The following is a 14,860-nucleotide window of genomic DNA, read 5'->3' as shown; positions in this document are numbered from 1 at the left end:
CTGGCTCTATCCGGAGCCCCGCCTTCCACAGACCCCGATTCCAAGTGTGGCTGTGCCGTCGGGGTGTGGAGGCTGGCGCTCTGTCCTAGTTGGCGGACGGTGGGAGGTCGCTGGAGTTCCCTAGGGCCTGACAGTGGTGGGAAGGCAATTGGCCTTCACCACAGGGATCACTGGCTTCTGGAGTTTTCCGTCGGAACCTCCTGGCTGGCCACGCAGCGTCCGGGAGGGGCCAGGAGGGAGGGGCCAGGAGGGAGGGGCCAGGAGGGAGGGGCCAGGAGGGAGGGGCCAGGAGGGAGGGGCCAGGAGGGAGGGGCCAGGAGGGAGGGGCAGGCTCTCTCCTGCCGGCTGTCCCTCCCTGTGCAGCAGGGGGCAGCCACCAGGTGTGCCCAGTCCTGTCCCCCACTCATCCCCCAAGGTGAGGAGGGCTCAGGGCCCTTGGTTTTGGGGCCTTGATGTCGCTGCCTTGGAGCAGCGTTGGGTCAACTGTGAGGCTGGGGGAGGGGGGTGGGGTCCCTGTGAGGTCTGCCAGAGGGTCGGCCTGACGGCAGAGGGCGCCCCCTTCCCTCAGCCTCCTTCCCGGCACCACCCCCAGGCCCCAGGGGAGGACACACTCTCCTCACTGCACCTGAACGTGGGCGTGCTGAACGGGAGCCCCCTTCCTGGTCCCCCGGGGTGGGGGGGCAGACAAAGGAGAGGACTGAGCCTTCCCTCCCGGGGAGGGACCATGGCAGCGCCCCCGGCTGTCTGCTCTGCCCTCAGTCCTGCCAGCAGACGGACTTGGTGGGAGGGCCATGAGAAGCTGGGTGACCAGGGGGAGGAGCAGTGACCCGGGCGGCAGGGACCCCCGGTGGACATCTGGCCCTCCGGGCCAGTCCCTGGGAGCCGAGTGGCAGGGCAGCATCGGGTCCCCGGCCGCAGGGACTAACGGACCACTGTCTCTTCCCCCACAGCCCGGATCATCAGGACCAAGCAGTGGTGTGATATGCGGCCCTGCCTCGAGGGGGAGGGCTGCGACCTGCTCATCAACCAGTCGGGCTGGACGTGCACGCAGCCCGGCGGGCGCATAAAGACCACCACGGTACGTAGTGGCCCCGGGGGTGGGCAGAGCGGGCCGTGCGGCGCCCCAGCAATGCCTGGACCAGAGGAAGCTGGTGGCCACCGGCCCCTCATTTTCCCGAACCTCCACACCTCCCTGCGGGGCCGCGTCAGTCCGTCCCCAGCTGTCCTAGTCCTGTCAGATGGTCACTGCGCGGGGCTGGACAGAACGGCCCTCCAGGCTTGCCAGACAGAAGTGCGGTCTGTGCTTCCCCGGGAAAGATCACTGGTGGGCGTCGTCTGGTTTCTGGAGGAGATGTCAGAGCGCTCCCAGGTCCCCCCGCCCCACAGAGGGGCTTCAGGGACCCGCCCCCAGGGAGAAGGGTCCTTTAAAGAGAGGACTGGGGAGGCTTGGGGTTACTGTCCAGGCGTGTCCTCCTGCCCAGGCTCTGCATGGTGGCACTTAGGACAGAGGAAGAGACCCCAAAGGGATCAGGAGACCTGGGCCCTGCAGAGGGTCTCCGCAGGGAGTGCACAGGACAAGGGGAACATCTGCCCCTTCTGGGCCTGAATTGTTTCGGGCTGTTTTTACAGTCTGGTCAAGAGACTGGCTGGGTGCGGCCGCCCCGGGAGAGCCCCCGAGCCCCAGACCCCTTCTGAGGACCGGCTGTGGTGTTGGGGCCTTGGCCCAGGGTGCACCCGGGCCAGGCCACGCTCTGTTGGACCCTCACTGGCCGGAGGTCTCTGGTGTTTGTGGGGCTTTGGGTCCTTGGCACCGCGGGCGGCTGGGGTGACCTGCTGGAGTGCAGTGGCCATAGAAAGTGCTGGGCCAGCACCTTGGAGCCTCGCACCTGTGCTTTTCGGTGTTCGAGGCAGAGGGGAGCAATTCTGTCCCCACACCTGCCAGGTGTGCCGGGCCCACCATCTGGGCTTCTGGGGCACACCTGGACCTGGGGTCCCCTCTGTGCTCTGCCACTGAAGGTCAAGGACCTGGAGACGAGCAGACCCTGTGCTGCATGGCCACCATCCTCAGATCCAGGGGCCCCACAAGCACGTTCGTGTGGGGACATCCAGGGGTCCAGGGAAGCCCCAGACCAGGAGAGCTAGCAGGGACAGGGGCCTCTGAGTGAACGCCTGGAGGAGGTGAGGCTCAGAGCCGAGGCTCCAGATGGCCTGGGGCCGTCAAGGGCCTGGGGGCATGGCCACAGGGGGCAGGCCTGTAGTGAGGCTTGGGTGGGCCCCTGGCTGCACCCCTCCATGTTCTCCCCAGTGAACTGAGGCTTTGCCTCTCTGGCCCCAAGCTCTGCCTTGCTCCCCAAGGTCTGTGCCCCAGCCCCACGGAGGTCCTGGGGCTTGGCTGCCTGCAGAGGGTGGGGGCAGGGGCACCCAGCCACCACGCACAGCCCCTTGGCAGGCCCGGCCCCTCCCCATGGGAACACCTCTGAGGCCCTTCCTTCACTCCAATCACCTGCCAAGACTAGAACATGCTCATCCCCCTTGGCTGCACAGGCCTCAGGGCTCACAGCCATGGACTGTGCACCTGGGAGGGGCGGGCAACCCCAGATAGCCTGTGGTTGGTGGGCCCTGGAGCTGGGTGTCCATCTGCCGGGTCTGCCTGGCCCTGCAGCCCCCAACCCTTGGCAGCAGGAGAAGCCAATGGCCCAGGTGCAGGATGGACACCTGCCACACCTGGGCAAGTCAGGGGGAGGCGCTCACTCTCAGGGTCCTCGACGCCCCAGAGGGGACACTGCTCGCCCTGGGAGGCACCGCCCCCCTCTCCTGGGCACAGTGAGCTTGGCCAAGCTGGACTGCCTGTCTCCCAGGAGCAGGGAGTGGCGGTGGGGTGACACAAGGGGACCAGTGTGCTCAGTTTCTCCTCAAGGGTCTGGGAGGGGCCTGTGGCTCCAGGGGAACCCCTGGCCCTGGCGGGGGGCCTCATGCTTCCAAAGATCTCTGGAAAGGCGGGTTGAGCTCTTGGCCCCAACACCTCCCCACTGGAGCAAGCAGTCCTGCTTTCAGACCCGCGTCCAACTGTCAGGTGGAGGATCAGAACCGGGGGTTTCTCATCAACGTAAACTGGTTTTCTGGAAGATGGGCTATCGGGGACCTCGTGGTGGCTCGGCCTTCTGGCTGCCAGTTCCATCCCTGTGGCCGAGTGCTCCGTCCAGCTCTGCCCTCCAGCCACAGCCACGCCTGCAGGGGACAGCCCCTGTCTCCACCTTGTCATCCTTGTCCATGGGGACAGCGGCTGCCCACTCCTCTGCGCCCCCAGACTGAGCCGCTAGGGGGCAGACTCGGGGCCTCAGGGGTCCCGCTTCCGGACCCTGATGCCCGGGCCCCCCAGATGTGTGCGATGGATGGATCGATGCATTGATCGACGTGGTGTGGGCCCAGACATGCGCGGACGTTTGCATCTACCCAGCCACCGCTCTTCAATGGGCAGCCGTCACCCTTCGTGGTCCTGGGGTTAATGTAGCGGATCACAGCCAGGTTGGAGGAGGAGGAAGAGGCGGGGCGAGAGCGCCGCAGCACGTCGTGCGTCAGAGGGTGGGGCCCCGCTCCGAGAGGCACGTGGTCTCCGCGCAGCTGCGGGGGTACATGCGCCCCTGGTCTCTGCTGCTGGTTCAGGCTCCGGCTTCTCTCCCCTCTGCTGCATGGACCTTCGTCTGTGTCGGGCAGGACAGCCCAGGTGGACTGTGCAGGTTGCGCCCACGGTCAAGAGCAGCGTCCCCTCCCGGCCACAGGCGCGGGAGGCCCCCTGCCTGGGAGGAGGGAAGGAAGCTGGGACTCAGGGCCACGCGGGGAGCGGAACCTCCTCCCGCCAGCCGGGCGCCCCTCCCCACGGATGTCAGCTGCCGAATGTGCCAGGTGTTGGCATTCCGGGATATTCTAATCAGTGCTCTCTGCAAACACACTTTACCGCGTAAAGTGCCCTAAACCTGAGTAAACCACCAGACTGAAGTCCGTTTTCAAGGCAGCTATAGGCACCGCATTTGGATTCTGTGCTGCGTGGGAGAGGACCCCGGTGGGGGCCCGGAGAGTTCCCGGGATAACAGAACGGGGCTTCAGGGGAGTCGCCACCACCGAAACACACCTCCCGGAGCAGAGCCACCGCCGGGCTGCGAGGCAGCAGCGGTCCCCAGTCACGTAGGCCCCCGGGATGTCCGAGTTCTGCCCCAGCCTCAGAGTCTCCGGGTGCAGCCAGGTGTGACGTGGGCGGGCCATCCAGGGGTCTCCATTAGACACCGGGAGGGGCCGCCGTGGCCTGGCCAACGGCCTGATGTCGACCCTTTCCCCAACCCCCACCTGTACCCACAGACTGCTGTCTGGTCTGCAGGTCAGGAGGCCAGCTGCAGCAGGAGGGCACCGTATTGGGGGATCCCAAAGGTGCCCCCCACGCAGGGGCTAACTGCAATTTGGTATTTAAAACACACTTTTGCAAAGAGCACATAGATGCACACACACACACATACGTGTTTGCATGCAGAGGATACACCGATGTGAACATGTGAATGTAACAGAGTTTGTTGAAATTCCAGTAGCCGCAGAATAGAATTTCTCTAAGGAATCAGGAAACAGGAAAGGGGAGAAATGGAAGATCAGTGCAGAGGGCCTGGAGAATGTCCAGAAGGAAAGAAAAACAGAAGAAGCTTTCCGAGAGGTTTTCTGCAGAAATTCCCAGGACTCAAAGGCATGCGTGTCCACGTGAGCACACTCGCCACGGGTGGAACGAGTGGACAGAGCCCCCGCCCCCAGGGCCTCGCGGCGTGGGGCGCAGGCCCAGAGCCCAGGACGGAAAGGCTCCCCGGACCCTCGGGGGGAGAGGTGACACCGGAAGACTCCCCTGCCGTCCTCCGGTGCTCCCCAAGACCCCGCCCCACATCTCTGTAGTACCAGCAGCGGCCTGGAGGCTCCAGAGTGCAAACGGAGTGCGTCTGGCCGGTGCGTCCGCGACCCTGTTGTGAGTGGGACAGTCTTCGTCCTCTGAGCAGAAAGGGGCCCAGACACCCACACACCCGGGTCCGGCCCAGCCCGTGCCCCTTCGCGGGTGCCTTTGGCCGATTCAGCGACTGGAGGCGGTGCCGGCGGTGCCCGTCTGGATGTGTCTCCCAACGGTGGTGGTTTGAGTCGCTCTGAGAGTGGAGAGTGGTCCACCCGGAGGCAGCCTGTGCCCAGGAGAGGAGCCGGCAACCTCAGGGAGCTCGTCATCGCCACAGGGCGGAGGTCCCGATGCCACGGAGAGGAAGGTGGCGTGCCCAGGAGACCAGCCACCTGGGCTGCCTGCCCCCACCCCCACAACCCCCGTTGGACCCCACACTGGGTGTTGGGCGGGAACCCACAGCACCCCCAGGAAGCCTGGCCGGGCCTCCATTGGGGGCAGATGGGCCAGAACAATGGCCCCAGAGCTGGGCTCCTTGCTGAGAACAGGAAGGTGAGAGTGTTTGCTGAGGAAATGGAAAGAAACACTGGGTGGGGCAGTGCAGGCTGGGTGCCCTGGTGCCGTGGCTGTTCCCCCGAGTCAGCAGTGGAAGGGAAGGCTGAGCCCTGCCGTGGCCACCGGACTCAGCCGTAGAGGAAGCGCCGAGAACCAGCTGCCAAATGGGCCGGACGTCCATCCCAGACACGCGGCTGGCACCCTGCGGCCTGCCCACCAGGGGCCATGGGCGTGTCCAGGGCTGGCCACCTCCCCATCCTGGCCTTCACCGAGGGGCCGGAGCCAGGGGTCCCCTGAGATCCCGAGCTGTAAGGACTCACAGCTCCAAGGGACCCTGGATTCCCAGCTGGCCCCCGAGTTAATGCCGATCTCCGGCTTCAGGCGTCGGGAGCCTGGCGGACAGAAGTTCCAGCAGGACTGGAAGGCTGGTCTCCTGCTGCTGGTGACGACGTCCTTGTCCTTCTGTGGAGGGTGTCACGCGCAGTGTATCGTCTCACAGGGGCGAGGGCGAACCGCACTGTCCCCTAAGCGCAGCGGGGAGAAGGGCACACGGGCAGAGGAAAGTCCAGCCTCGTGCAGCCCAGAGGTGCCTGGACCCCCTGGTCTGTCGGCAGCCCGAGCGCCCAGGGTCCGGTCTCTCCCAGCCTGTCCCCAAGTTGACGTCTCCGAGTTCCGCCCTCTCCGCGTGGCAGCCCCAGCCACCGCGGGGGAGAGGAAGGCTCCAGCACCAAGTCCATGACCAAGAGCAGTGGCCACGCTCCCAGGACACACGGGGCCACAGCCTCCGTCCAGCTCCCACGGTCACTCACCTTTAGCAGCAGGCTCACGGCTCGATCTGGACGCGTTGGCACTGTCCACAGAGAGGGGCAGCCGCTGGGAAGGTGGGTCAGCCCTGAGACAGGAAACACGTGTGGGCCTGTGCTCGCTGATGGCAGGGGAAACTTGAGGCTGCAGCCTCTGGGACACGGGACCCAGGAACCAGAAGGGAAAGAGCACCAGGCAGAGCAGAGACAGCCGGCCGGCTGCAGGCAAAGGAGGGCAGGTGTGTGGAGATGCCTGGAATGTGAGATGGCGCTGGAAGCTGCCAGCGGAGGAGACATCCCTGCTGGGAGTCAGCACCGTGACCAGGGCCAGCCTCCACCCTGGGGACTGTTGGGGGGGGAGGGGCACGGAAACGGAGCCGGAGAGAGGAGGAGGTGGGAGGTGGGCCTGGGGGCCGGGGATGGGCACCTCTCCTGAGAGATAAGGTCCTGGAAACCATGATAGCAGGGCCAGGGAGAACGATGAGATTAGGGTCAGAACGGAGCGGTGGGGAGAAACTTTGGGGACTGAAGAAAATCCCGATTTAAAAAATAGAAAATCGGGGCAGACCTTGGCATCCCGTACCCAGAAGTTGGGGTTGGGGAACAAAGCCGTAGGTTGGCAGGTGCTGGCGGAGGGAGCAGGTGAGGACAGGAGGACAGAGTGCAGGTCCCACGAGGGCACGGCGGGCCAGGCCACCCTCGAACCCACGGAGGCCCCGAGACAGGACGGACGGAGGGCCCCGAGCAGGGCCCGGGTGCAGGGACAGTCCCCCCTGATGTCACTGTCGGGGCAAAGGGCGTAGACAGGACGGTGGGCAGACGGCAGGCATTTAGAAAGAGTCCACCTGCACCCCTTCCCTGAAGGTGAGTGAAGGGGACGCTTGAGGCCATCAGAGAAATGTCACTCTGCCGTGGACGGCGGGAGGGGCCTCGTGGAAGAGGTGGGCGTCCGGCACAGACCCGGCTGCGGGTCCCAGGACTCTGTGCTGCGGAGCATCCTTGGGTGTGACCGTGACCCAACCCGCAGCCTCTGGTTAGATTACCGAAGCCTGGGACGGGGCTGCTGCGGGGGAAGAGCCACTTCCTGCCACGTCGCGTCGTGGACTAGAGGCCACCGTGGGACAGCGGCTGGGGCAGGAGCGGCCTCACTGTGAAGGTCACGTACAGCCACCACTAGCAGGAGGACCGGGTTTCTCCTGCACTGCAGTGGGAGGAAATGCGGGGACACTGTGGCCGTGGGCGTGGGGCAGAGAAAGGAACCAGGGCTCCGCCGGAACCTGCCATCCGTGGCAGGATTCGCTGCCCGCAGTGACGGCGGTGTGCGTGGGTGAGCCTTCTGTCCCAAAAGGCAGAGGCTGTCGAGTGGGGTTCATGTTCGTCTTGTTCGTCGTCTTTTTTCCACGTTTTGTTCTCTATGTGTTTTTTTTTTAAATAGAGTTTTAAAATAGCCAAATACGTGCAGCCCTGTAAGAGCACCCACAGCCGACCCGGGTGAGAGCAGAGCGCGGAGGCCGTGAGGGGGCGCACCAGCCAAGTGCGGGGCCCCTGAGAGACGGACCTGCCGCTGCGCCCACGTGGGCAGACGCCCTCAGAGGGGGTGGAAAAGCGCACCCTACGAAAGGGAGACGGAACCGGGACACAGAACAGAGACAGCATGAGCTCTAAGAAGTGAGCTCTGCTGTGCACACTCTTTTAAGTGAGAGAATGAACTGGAGAGGAAGGCAGACACAGGCGTGTGCTGGGGTCTGGAGCAGTCCAAGAGGGCGTGTGCACAGTGTGTATCCATCGCTGTGTCTGGACACTTTGATTAAATGGGTGACTTTCTGGGGGGAAATTAGCAAAAATAACTAAGAAAGTAGAAAAACGTTACCATTCTCCAGTAGGAATTCCAGACTTGGGTTTAACAGGCATGTGCTTAGAAATGTTGACTGTAGGTATCTTTTCCCAAAATACTGGAAAATCCACCCATTCTCTTTAGGGAGGAGTGAAGCCCAGAGGCCAGGTCCCCCAGAACACACAAGTTCTTGGCGAACTCGCCTCGTTCGGCAAAGACCATGAGTCTGTGCCGTGGGCCAGGCAAACGTCACCCGGCCCAGGGCCCGTGAGGTCCACGCACCTGGCAGTTCAGGGCTTTGCTCGTGCATCTGGGGGCCCCACCCCCTGGAATGTGCCCCCCCCCGTGGCAGAGGTGGCAGGGACACTGGTCACCTGTGCCTGCGTAAAGCCACAGCCCGTGGCAGGCACCCTGCTGTCCTTGGAAGAGCAAAACCGCTGCCCTGTGGTGGTCGGGATGTGAGAGACAAAAGCGCGTGTCGATGTTTCAGAATCGGCAGGAGGACGGGCTCTCTCAGGAGGGAAATTAAGTGTGTCCGAACCCAGGAGAAGTCGCAGGTGGACATCAGACTCACCCCCAGGAAACATCACCGAGCGAGAGCAGCGCCCCCAGCAGACCCTGGGAGCCCGGCACCCCCCTAGACCTGAGCCCACCTGGTGCCTGCGGGCCTGCGGCTGCCCCCGTGAACGCCCACATTTGGCCACTCTGGCAAGGCCACGACATGAATGTGCGGGTGAGGAATTCGACCGTCACTATTTACAGACGAGCTACGCAGGTGCCGCTGCCTGGAGAGCCCGCCTAGGTGCCCGGGGAGGTGATGGTGGAGTTGACAGAGTGGGACCGGTCAGGGTCCCGGATGGGTCTGTGCTGACATTTGGCTTCAAGTTCCACAGCTGTGGACAAGCCGCGGCCCAGACTGGAGGCCAGCAAATCCACCCCTACCCGTCGGTGTAAATAAAGTTTTATTGGCAGGCAGCCTTGCTCGTTCACATATCTGCCGTTAGGGACCAGTCCACACGGTCGTGACAGAGCGGAGTCCTGGCAGGAGGGACATCACGGCCCACAAAGGCGCAGTGCACACGGCGCGACCCCTCCCGGCGCGTGTCTGCCAACCCCGCACGGGATGAGTGAGAGTCCACCCGCCAAGGCTGCGGGCCGTGCAGACACCTCCACCCACCCGTGGAGCCCCACACAGACGCCACGGACCAAAGCCGGCGGGCAGCCTTCTTACTCCCGGGGAGGTGTGCGCGGCGCCTCCAGCGGTTTTATGTAAAATCGAAGTGAGCAGACGGGAGAGGACAGAGCACCGCGAACAGCAGCGGCAGGACATGAAATACCCCGAGAGCCCGTGGTAGCTCCCGCCTCCGGCTGGGGAGGGCGCAGTGGGTGGGGGCAGGTGGCGGCTGCCCGGCCTGAGGCTGTACCCGCCGCTCCCCCACGTCTGCATCGCCACAGGGGGGCACCTGGCGGAGTAGGCTGAGAGTTCCTAAAACTCAATATGGGACAGCCACCAGGAGCGTGGCGAGAGGCCCTGCCAGGAGTCTGGCTGAAACTCGGCCGGGGGCCCGTCGTCTGGCTCAGCAGCGGCTTTAACTTCCTCCCGAGGCTGCTGGTCAGAACGTGGCTTCGCCGACCTTGGTGGAAAGTGCTCAGCCGGCCGACGTCCGTTGGGAGAGCCAGAGAATGTGCCTGCGCCCCCCTCCAGCAGGGAACAGCGACAGTTGTGTAGAAAGTTGAGCCCAGAGTCACCTGTGACCCAGCGTTCCCACGCCTCCCGTGGGCTCTGGCACCTCCACGTCCCCTGATCTCGCTGCCTGTGCCTGGGGACAGGAGTCCGCCTCGAGCCACAGTGACCACGGCCATGGTCCCCCGGGGCTGCTGGGGGAGCTGCGGCAATCAGTGCGGGCTGGGACAGGACTGCAAAGGCCAGGCTGCCTGGGGAGCTTAGCCAAGGGACAAAGAGGACGTGACTGCAAGGCTGCGGGGCCCGTGCTGCACCTGGCAACACCCGCTGCCCGGACAGCCGGCGGTTCCAGGAAGGAGCGAGGCTCTGGGGAGGTGGCCTGGCGGGTGGGGCTGGGCTGGTGGCGTCCCTGTGGGGCGTGGCAGCTGAGAGGCATGAAGACACTTCGGGTCCCTGCCAGGCCCCCCACCAAGGTCATGGGCAGGGCTGAGCTGCTCTGAGCGTGAACTCTGAGGGGCTGGGGGCTGCTCCTGCTCTCGTCCTGCGTGGGTGGCGTGAGACCGAGCCCAGGGACCGGCCACCTGGCCCCACCTGCAGAGTAGATGGAGCCCAGCCAAGGGCCCCCACCCACCTGCTCTGTGCCGAGCGGGGGGTTCCTTCTCGAGCAGAGGGGCTGTGGAAGGGCCCTCTGTGAAGGGGAGGGCTGTCGTCATGCAGGAGACCCGCTAGGGGGCCATCCCCTGAAACCCTGAGACTGAGCAAGGACTTGGCCGTGAGCCTGGGGTTCCAGGCTGGTTTGGGGAGGGGCTTACTGTGGTTGGAGGGGAGCCAGGACCCGCCCTGGATGTCCCTGTCGTAAACACGGGTAGGGGGAGCTCTGGACTGGGAAGCGCATGTCCTCAGTGGGCAGCTCCACGCGCCGCACCCTCCCCAGGCCCCGGCCCCTCCCTGGGCAGACGGAGCGTTCACAGCCCTGCAGGCTCCCGGGGGCTCCTGCCGGGCAACCCCCACCCTCACCAAGACTCGCTGTGGGACCTGAGCCAGGAGCTGGGTCTGTCCCACGGACACGCTCACAGGAGGGCCTCTCGCAGGGGTGCTAGGCCACCCGCCGCAGGGGCTGCACCTCACACCGGCTGCTCCAGGGATGGGCCTGCGCGTCCAGGCTCCAGGACCACCGGCACACCCGCTGCTCGAGAGCGGAGACGGAGCGGCGGGCCTAGGGGCCACCGTGAAGCCTCTTGATCGGACTGCGGTTTTCCTGACAGCAGGTGCTGCCGGAGAAGGAACGTGGGGGGGGGGGGCAACTGCTGGATTTCTAGAGCCCCCACTGTGCCCCCCACCGTGCATTCTGGGGTCTGACAGCTCCACCCGGGACCCCCACCCCTCCTGCCCCACCCCAGTCTGTAGGGACCGGTGCGGCTGTCGGGGTGGTCGGTCACCTTCCACATCGCCCCCTGTCATGCTGTCCTCTGCTGGCCAGGGCCGTAGCAGGGGACAAATGCCGAGTCCAGGAGGAACCTCGGGGGTTGTGCTGGCGCCACAGGCTCATCCGGTCCTTCTGGGTATGGGGGCTCCCGACTGGCACTGGCCCTGCTCCTTGGCACATAAGCCTGGAGCTTTGGGCCTGGGTCAGGGATGGGCGGCGCCTCAATGGCCCAGTCACGTGGCCCCCCGGACCAGGAGGGCCAGCAGCCCTGGGAGCCAGCAGCCCAGCAGGGACACGGGTGGGAGGGTGCCAGGCACAGAGCTCTGGAGGACTGTGGCTTTCTGTCTCTCCCATTGAAGGTATTTCTGCTGTCTCAGAGCCGTGACACGGGACTGTCATCTCAGTCCACTGCGGTCCCCAGACTCTGGGATGCCGGGCGCCTCACGGGCCAGGGACATGCCCGCCTCCCCAGTTCCACTGCCTTCCAGGGGCACTACCACACCTCCCCCTGCTCTGTGGGGCTTGCAGAGCCTGCAGTGGAGGGGGCAGTGGGGGGCCCGTGAAGGAAACCTGTGGAGGGGACCACACCCACACCCAGGGCACAAAGGCAGGCAAGTCTCCATCTAGTCTGGTGTCCTGGTCCTGACCTCGAGGAGGTCAGCCGGCAGCTGTCCAGGGCTCTGTGCCAGCCGGGCTGGCCCGGGGACCTTCCTGACGAGGACCCTGCGTGTCCGGGGGGCTGACTGTTGTCTTCTCTTGCCTCTCAGGTCTCCTGACACACGCAGCCCCAGAGGGGCCCATGAGGGGCCTTGGCTGCCCGGAGAGGCCACACCGGGGCGAGGCCCTCCTGCCACAGACGCTCCCCACTCTGGGCCATCCGCCCGCCCGCCGTTTCCTCACAGCCCGACACGGACAGCCCGCGCCCTGGGCTGCCTGCGCTGAGTCCGTCCAGCTGCAGAAGGAGTCGGCCTGGGATGCAGGGGGCGCCCCGGGTCCCCGGGAGTCCCAACTCGCCTGCCCTCCCTGGCTGGACATTGGCTGTACCCCCCACGGCGGAGGACGACGTGGACAAACAGGAGGAGGTGGCGGCGGCCAGCGGGGCAGCAGCCCGGAGAGGCGAGGACAGCGCCGGTCCGGGGGACTGACTCGCGGGCGCAGAAGCGGCCTCTCCTTGTGCCCCAGACTGTCCGAATCACGTTTATTTTCTTACCCTTTCAGTACATACTCAATAGACCAAAGAGCAAATCTATTTTAACGTGGACGCGCCCCCCACGCCCGAGTCCCCGGGTCCGACTGGGGGCACCAGGGCAGAGACACACTGGTGGCGCCCACAGGGCGGAGAGGGCGGCCCTGACAGAGGCCCCCAGCACCCGGACACTGCGGTGTGCCCCGAGGGGGGCCGAGCCGCGGGAGGACGGCGCCGCCCTGCGGAAGGAACACGGGGCGACGACCCTGCACGGAGCCTGCGTGCCGCCCCAGGACACGGATGGCGGGCCGGCCGGCTCCTCTGTACGTAGATGGACCTGACCGTACTAAACTCACTGTTTTAACCAGTTAGACACGCCTCCACGCTCCATTTCCGATAGTGGGATAATCCGGTACTCGCCACGAGCATGTTGGGTCCGTCTCCCGCGACTGCTGTCTCATCCGATGCACCATTTAGCTCCCGAAAGCCAATTAAAGGAAACTGAAGTAACACTCGTTTGAAAGAGATCATTAAATGTATTTTGCAAAGCCTAAAGTTATATATTTAACAGTTTTTATATGTTGTATATTTGTAGAAAATCCTATTTAACAGTCCACGTGGCAGCCCTGGCCGAGTCCACGCGTCCCCCGGAGCGTCGGGTGGGCACGGGGGAGCAGCCCCTAGACCTGGGAGCGGGCGCAGCGGGCAGGATGTGGAGGGCAGCGAGCAGAGGGCCAGAGCGGCGCCATTGCCCACAGGCGGGCGGGGGCGGGGGCGCCGGAGAGAGGCCGAGTCCCTGCGCCTGGCTTCCGTGCAGAGCCTGTCCCCTCGGCCTCCATCTAGGTGGCCACTGCACGTACAGTGCTTGGACGTCACCTCTCCTGGTGGGTCACGTCCTGTGTAGCTTGTCATGACCTGGAGGGCAGCGTGCCGTCCTCCCCTCCCTGTCTGCTCAGACGCCCGGATTGTCCTCGGTCTTCACCGCAGGAGGTCAGGGCCGGGGCCTGGGCCTGGGTGTGCAGAACGGCAGGCACCCTGCCGTCTCTTGGCCCCCTGGGAGGCAGGGCCACCAGGCCCAACGAGGGGACAGTCGTGTCTCCTGCTCCCCCGGCCCCCCTCTGCCAGGCCCCTCCGTTCCCCCGAGTTCCGGTGAAGTATACTACCTAAGAGTCCAGTTAACAGGAACATTATGTTAGTTCTCTGCTACTAAAAAAGGGGGGAAGCAACTATATAGCAACAACCCCCGCCACCTGTAGACTAAACAGGACAGAAACCCATTTATGTAAGACCCGTCCCCGCGTCCATGAGTATCTCATTTACCTTTCAGCCACCACAGACTTTGGCATGTGTCTTGGGGTGAAGGCTCCGGCAGAGGAGAGGGTTTCTTGGCACAGAGGCCGTGGTGCATCCGCCCGGGGCGCTGTCCCCCGCCACGGGCCGGAGGCCCTCCGAGGTGGCTGCTGCCCAGATGTCTCCGCCCGGTCCGCCCGGTCGTCACCACCTCCCCCCGACCTGCTTCGTCAGACAGGGAGCGTAGGCACCTTCAAGGGCAGAGGCCGGGAGATTTAAGGTGTTACAGCCATTTCTTTTCTTGTTTTACAGTATTTGATTTTGTGTTGATTCAGCTAAATTATGAAAATAAAGGAAAAAACCCTTTGATAAGCATGGCTTCTGTTCGCTGGCCGCGGTGTCTGGGGAGAGGGGCCGAGGCAGGTGTGGCCGGCGGCGGGGACAGCGCGGAGCTCGCGTGGCTAGCCACAGCCACTCGGACAGAGAGGCAGAGAGACAAGGGGAGGTGGGTACAGGCGAGAGATGGGAGCAGGTGCATGGGGGAGGGAGGAAGTGGGCCCAGAGCGAGGAGGGGCAGCGGGGAGGGAGGGAGGCCCAGGGCCGGACCTCATCTCGGCACAGGACCCACCTGGGCCCTCTTCACAGACGGGGCCGCAGCCCACCCTCCCCATGACCACATGTCCTGGAGCCTCCGTTTCAGGTCTCCTTTGCCTGCCTGACGACTCGCTGTCTCCCCACGGCAATGAACTTCACCAGGGTACCCATTCTGTGGCTGCTGGGCACTGCCCTGTCCTCGCCCCAGGGGTGGCGGCCACAGGGAGGCAGGGGACACTGCAGGACTGTTCCCAGACACTGTGTACCTGCTGTGCGCAGGCCCTTCGCTGTGTTTGCTGGAAGCGTCGAGCCCCAAGGGCCCTGGATTTCCAGCCCTGGGCAGAGCCAGCGGCTCAGAGCCTGGGCCCTGCCTCCCGTCCGTGGCTCGGAGGGCTGGACGCGGATCCGGTGCAGGGGCGCTGGCCGGCCCCCCACATTGAGCTCCACAAAGCAGCCCTTGCTCCAGAGCCTGCCCCGCCTCTGGGATTACGAAGGAGAGGGGACCGCTCTCGTTCCTCGGAGGTGACATGACTAGTGCCGAGCCCGTGGGGGGCAGAAGAGGAGGCTCACTGT

At 64.8% G+C, this 14,860-nt stretch overlaps 1 protein-coding gene across 2 annotated transcripts in view; it reads left to right on the top strand.

Moving 5' to 3' along the window:
* TAFA5 (TAFA chemokine like family member 5) overlaps nucleotides 1-14,059 on the top strand; it is a 54,777-nt gene extending 40,718 nt beyond the window's left edge. The window contains exons 3-4 of one of the 2 annotated variants that reach the window (XM_037049299.1): nucleotides 951-1,078; nucleotides 11,985-14,059. In XM_037049299.1, coding sequence (XP_036905194.1) covers nucleotides 951-1,078; nucleotides 11,985-11,993 — 137 coding nt within the window. In that variant the 3' untranslated portion in view covers nucleotides 11,994-14,059. Of the gene's footprint in view, nucleotides 1-950; nucleotides 1,079-2,016; nucleotides 2,526-11,984 lie in introns of those variants that run through there. The other variant, XM_037049295.1, reaches the window with a different exon arrangement.
* The last annotated feature ends 801 nt before the right edge of the window (nucleotides 14,060-14,860 follow it).

The sequence above is a fragment of the Sturnira hondurensis genome, unplaced genomic scaffold (assembly GCF_014824575.4).
Source record: "Sturnira hondurensis isolate 20B ecotype Veracruz unplaced genomic scaffold, ASM1482457v3 Scaffold0000780, whole genome shotgun sequence".
NCBI lineage: Eukaryota > Metazoa > Chordata > Mammalia > Chiroptera > Phyllostomidae > Sturnira > Sturnira hondurensis.
Note: the sequence above shows the minus strand (reverse complement) of the source record. Positions and strands in the feature narration are given on the sequence as shown.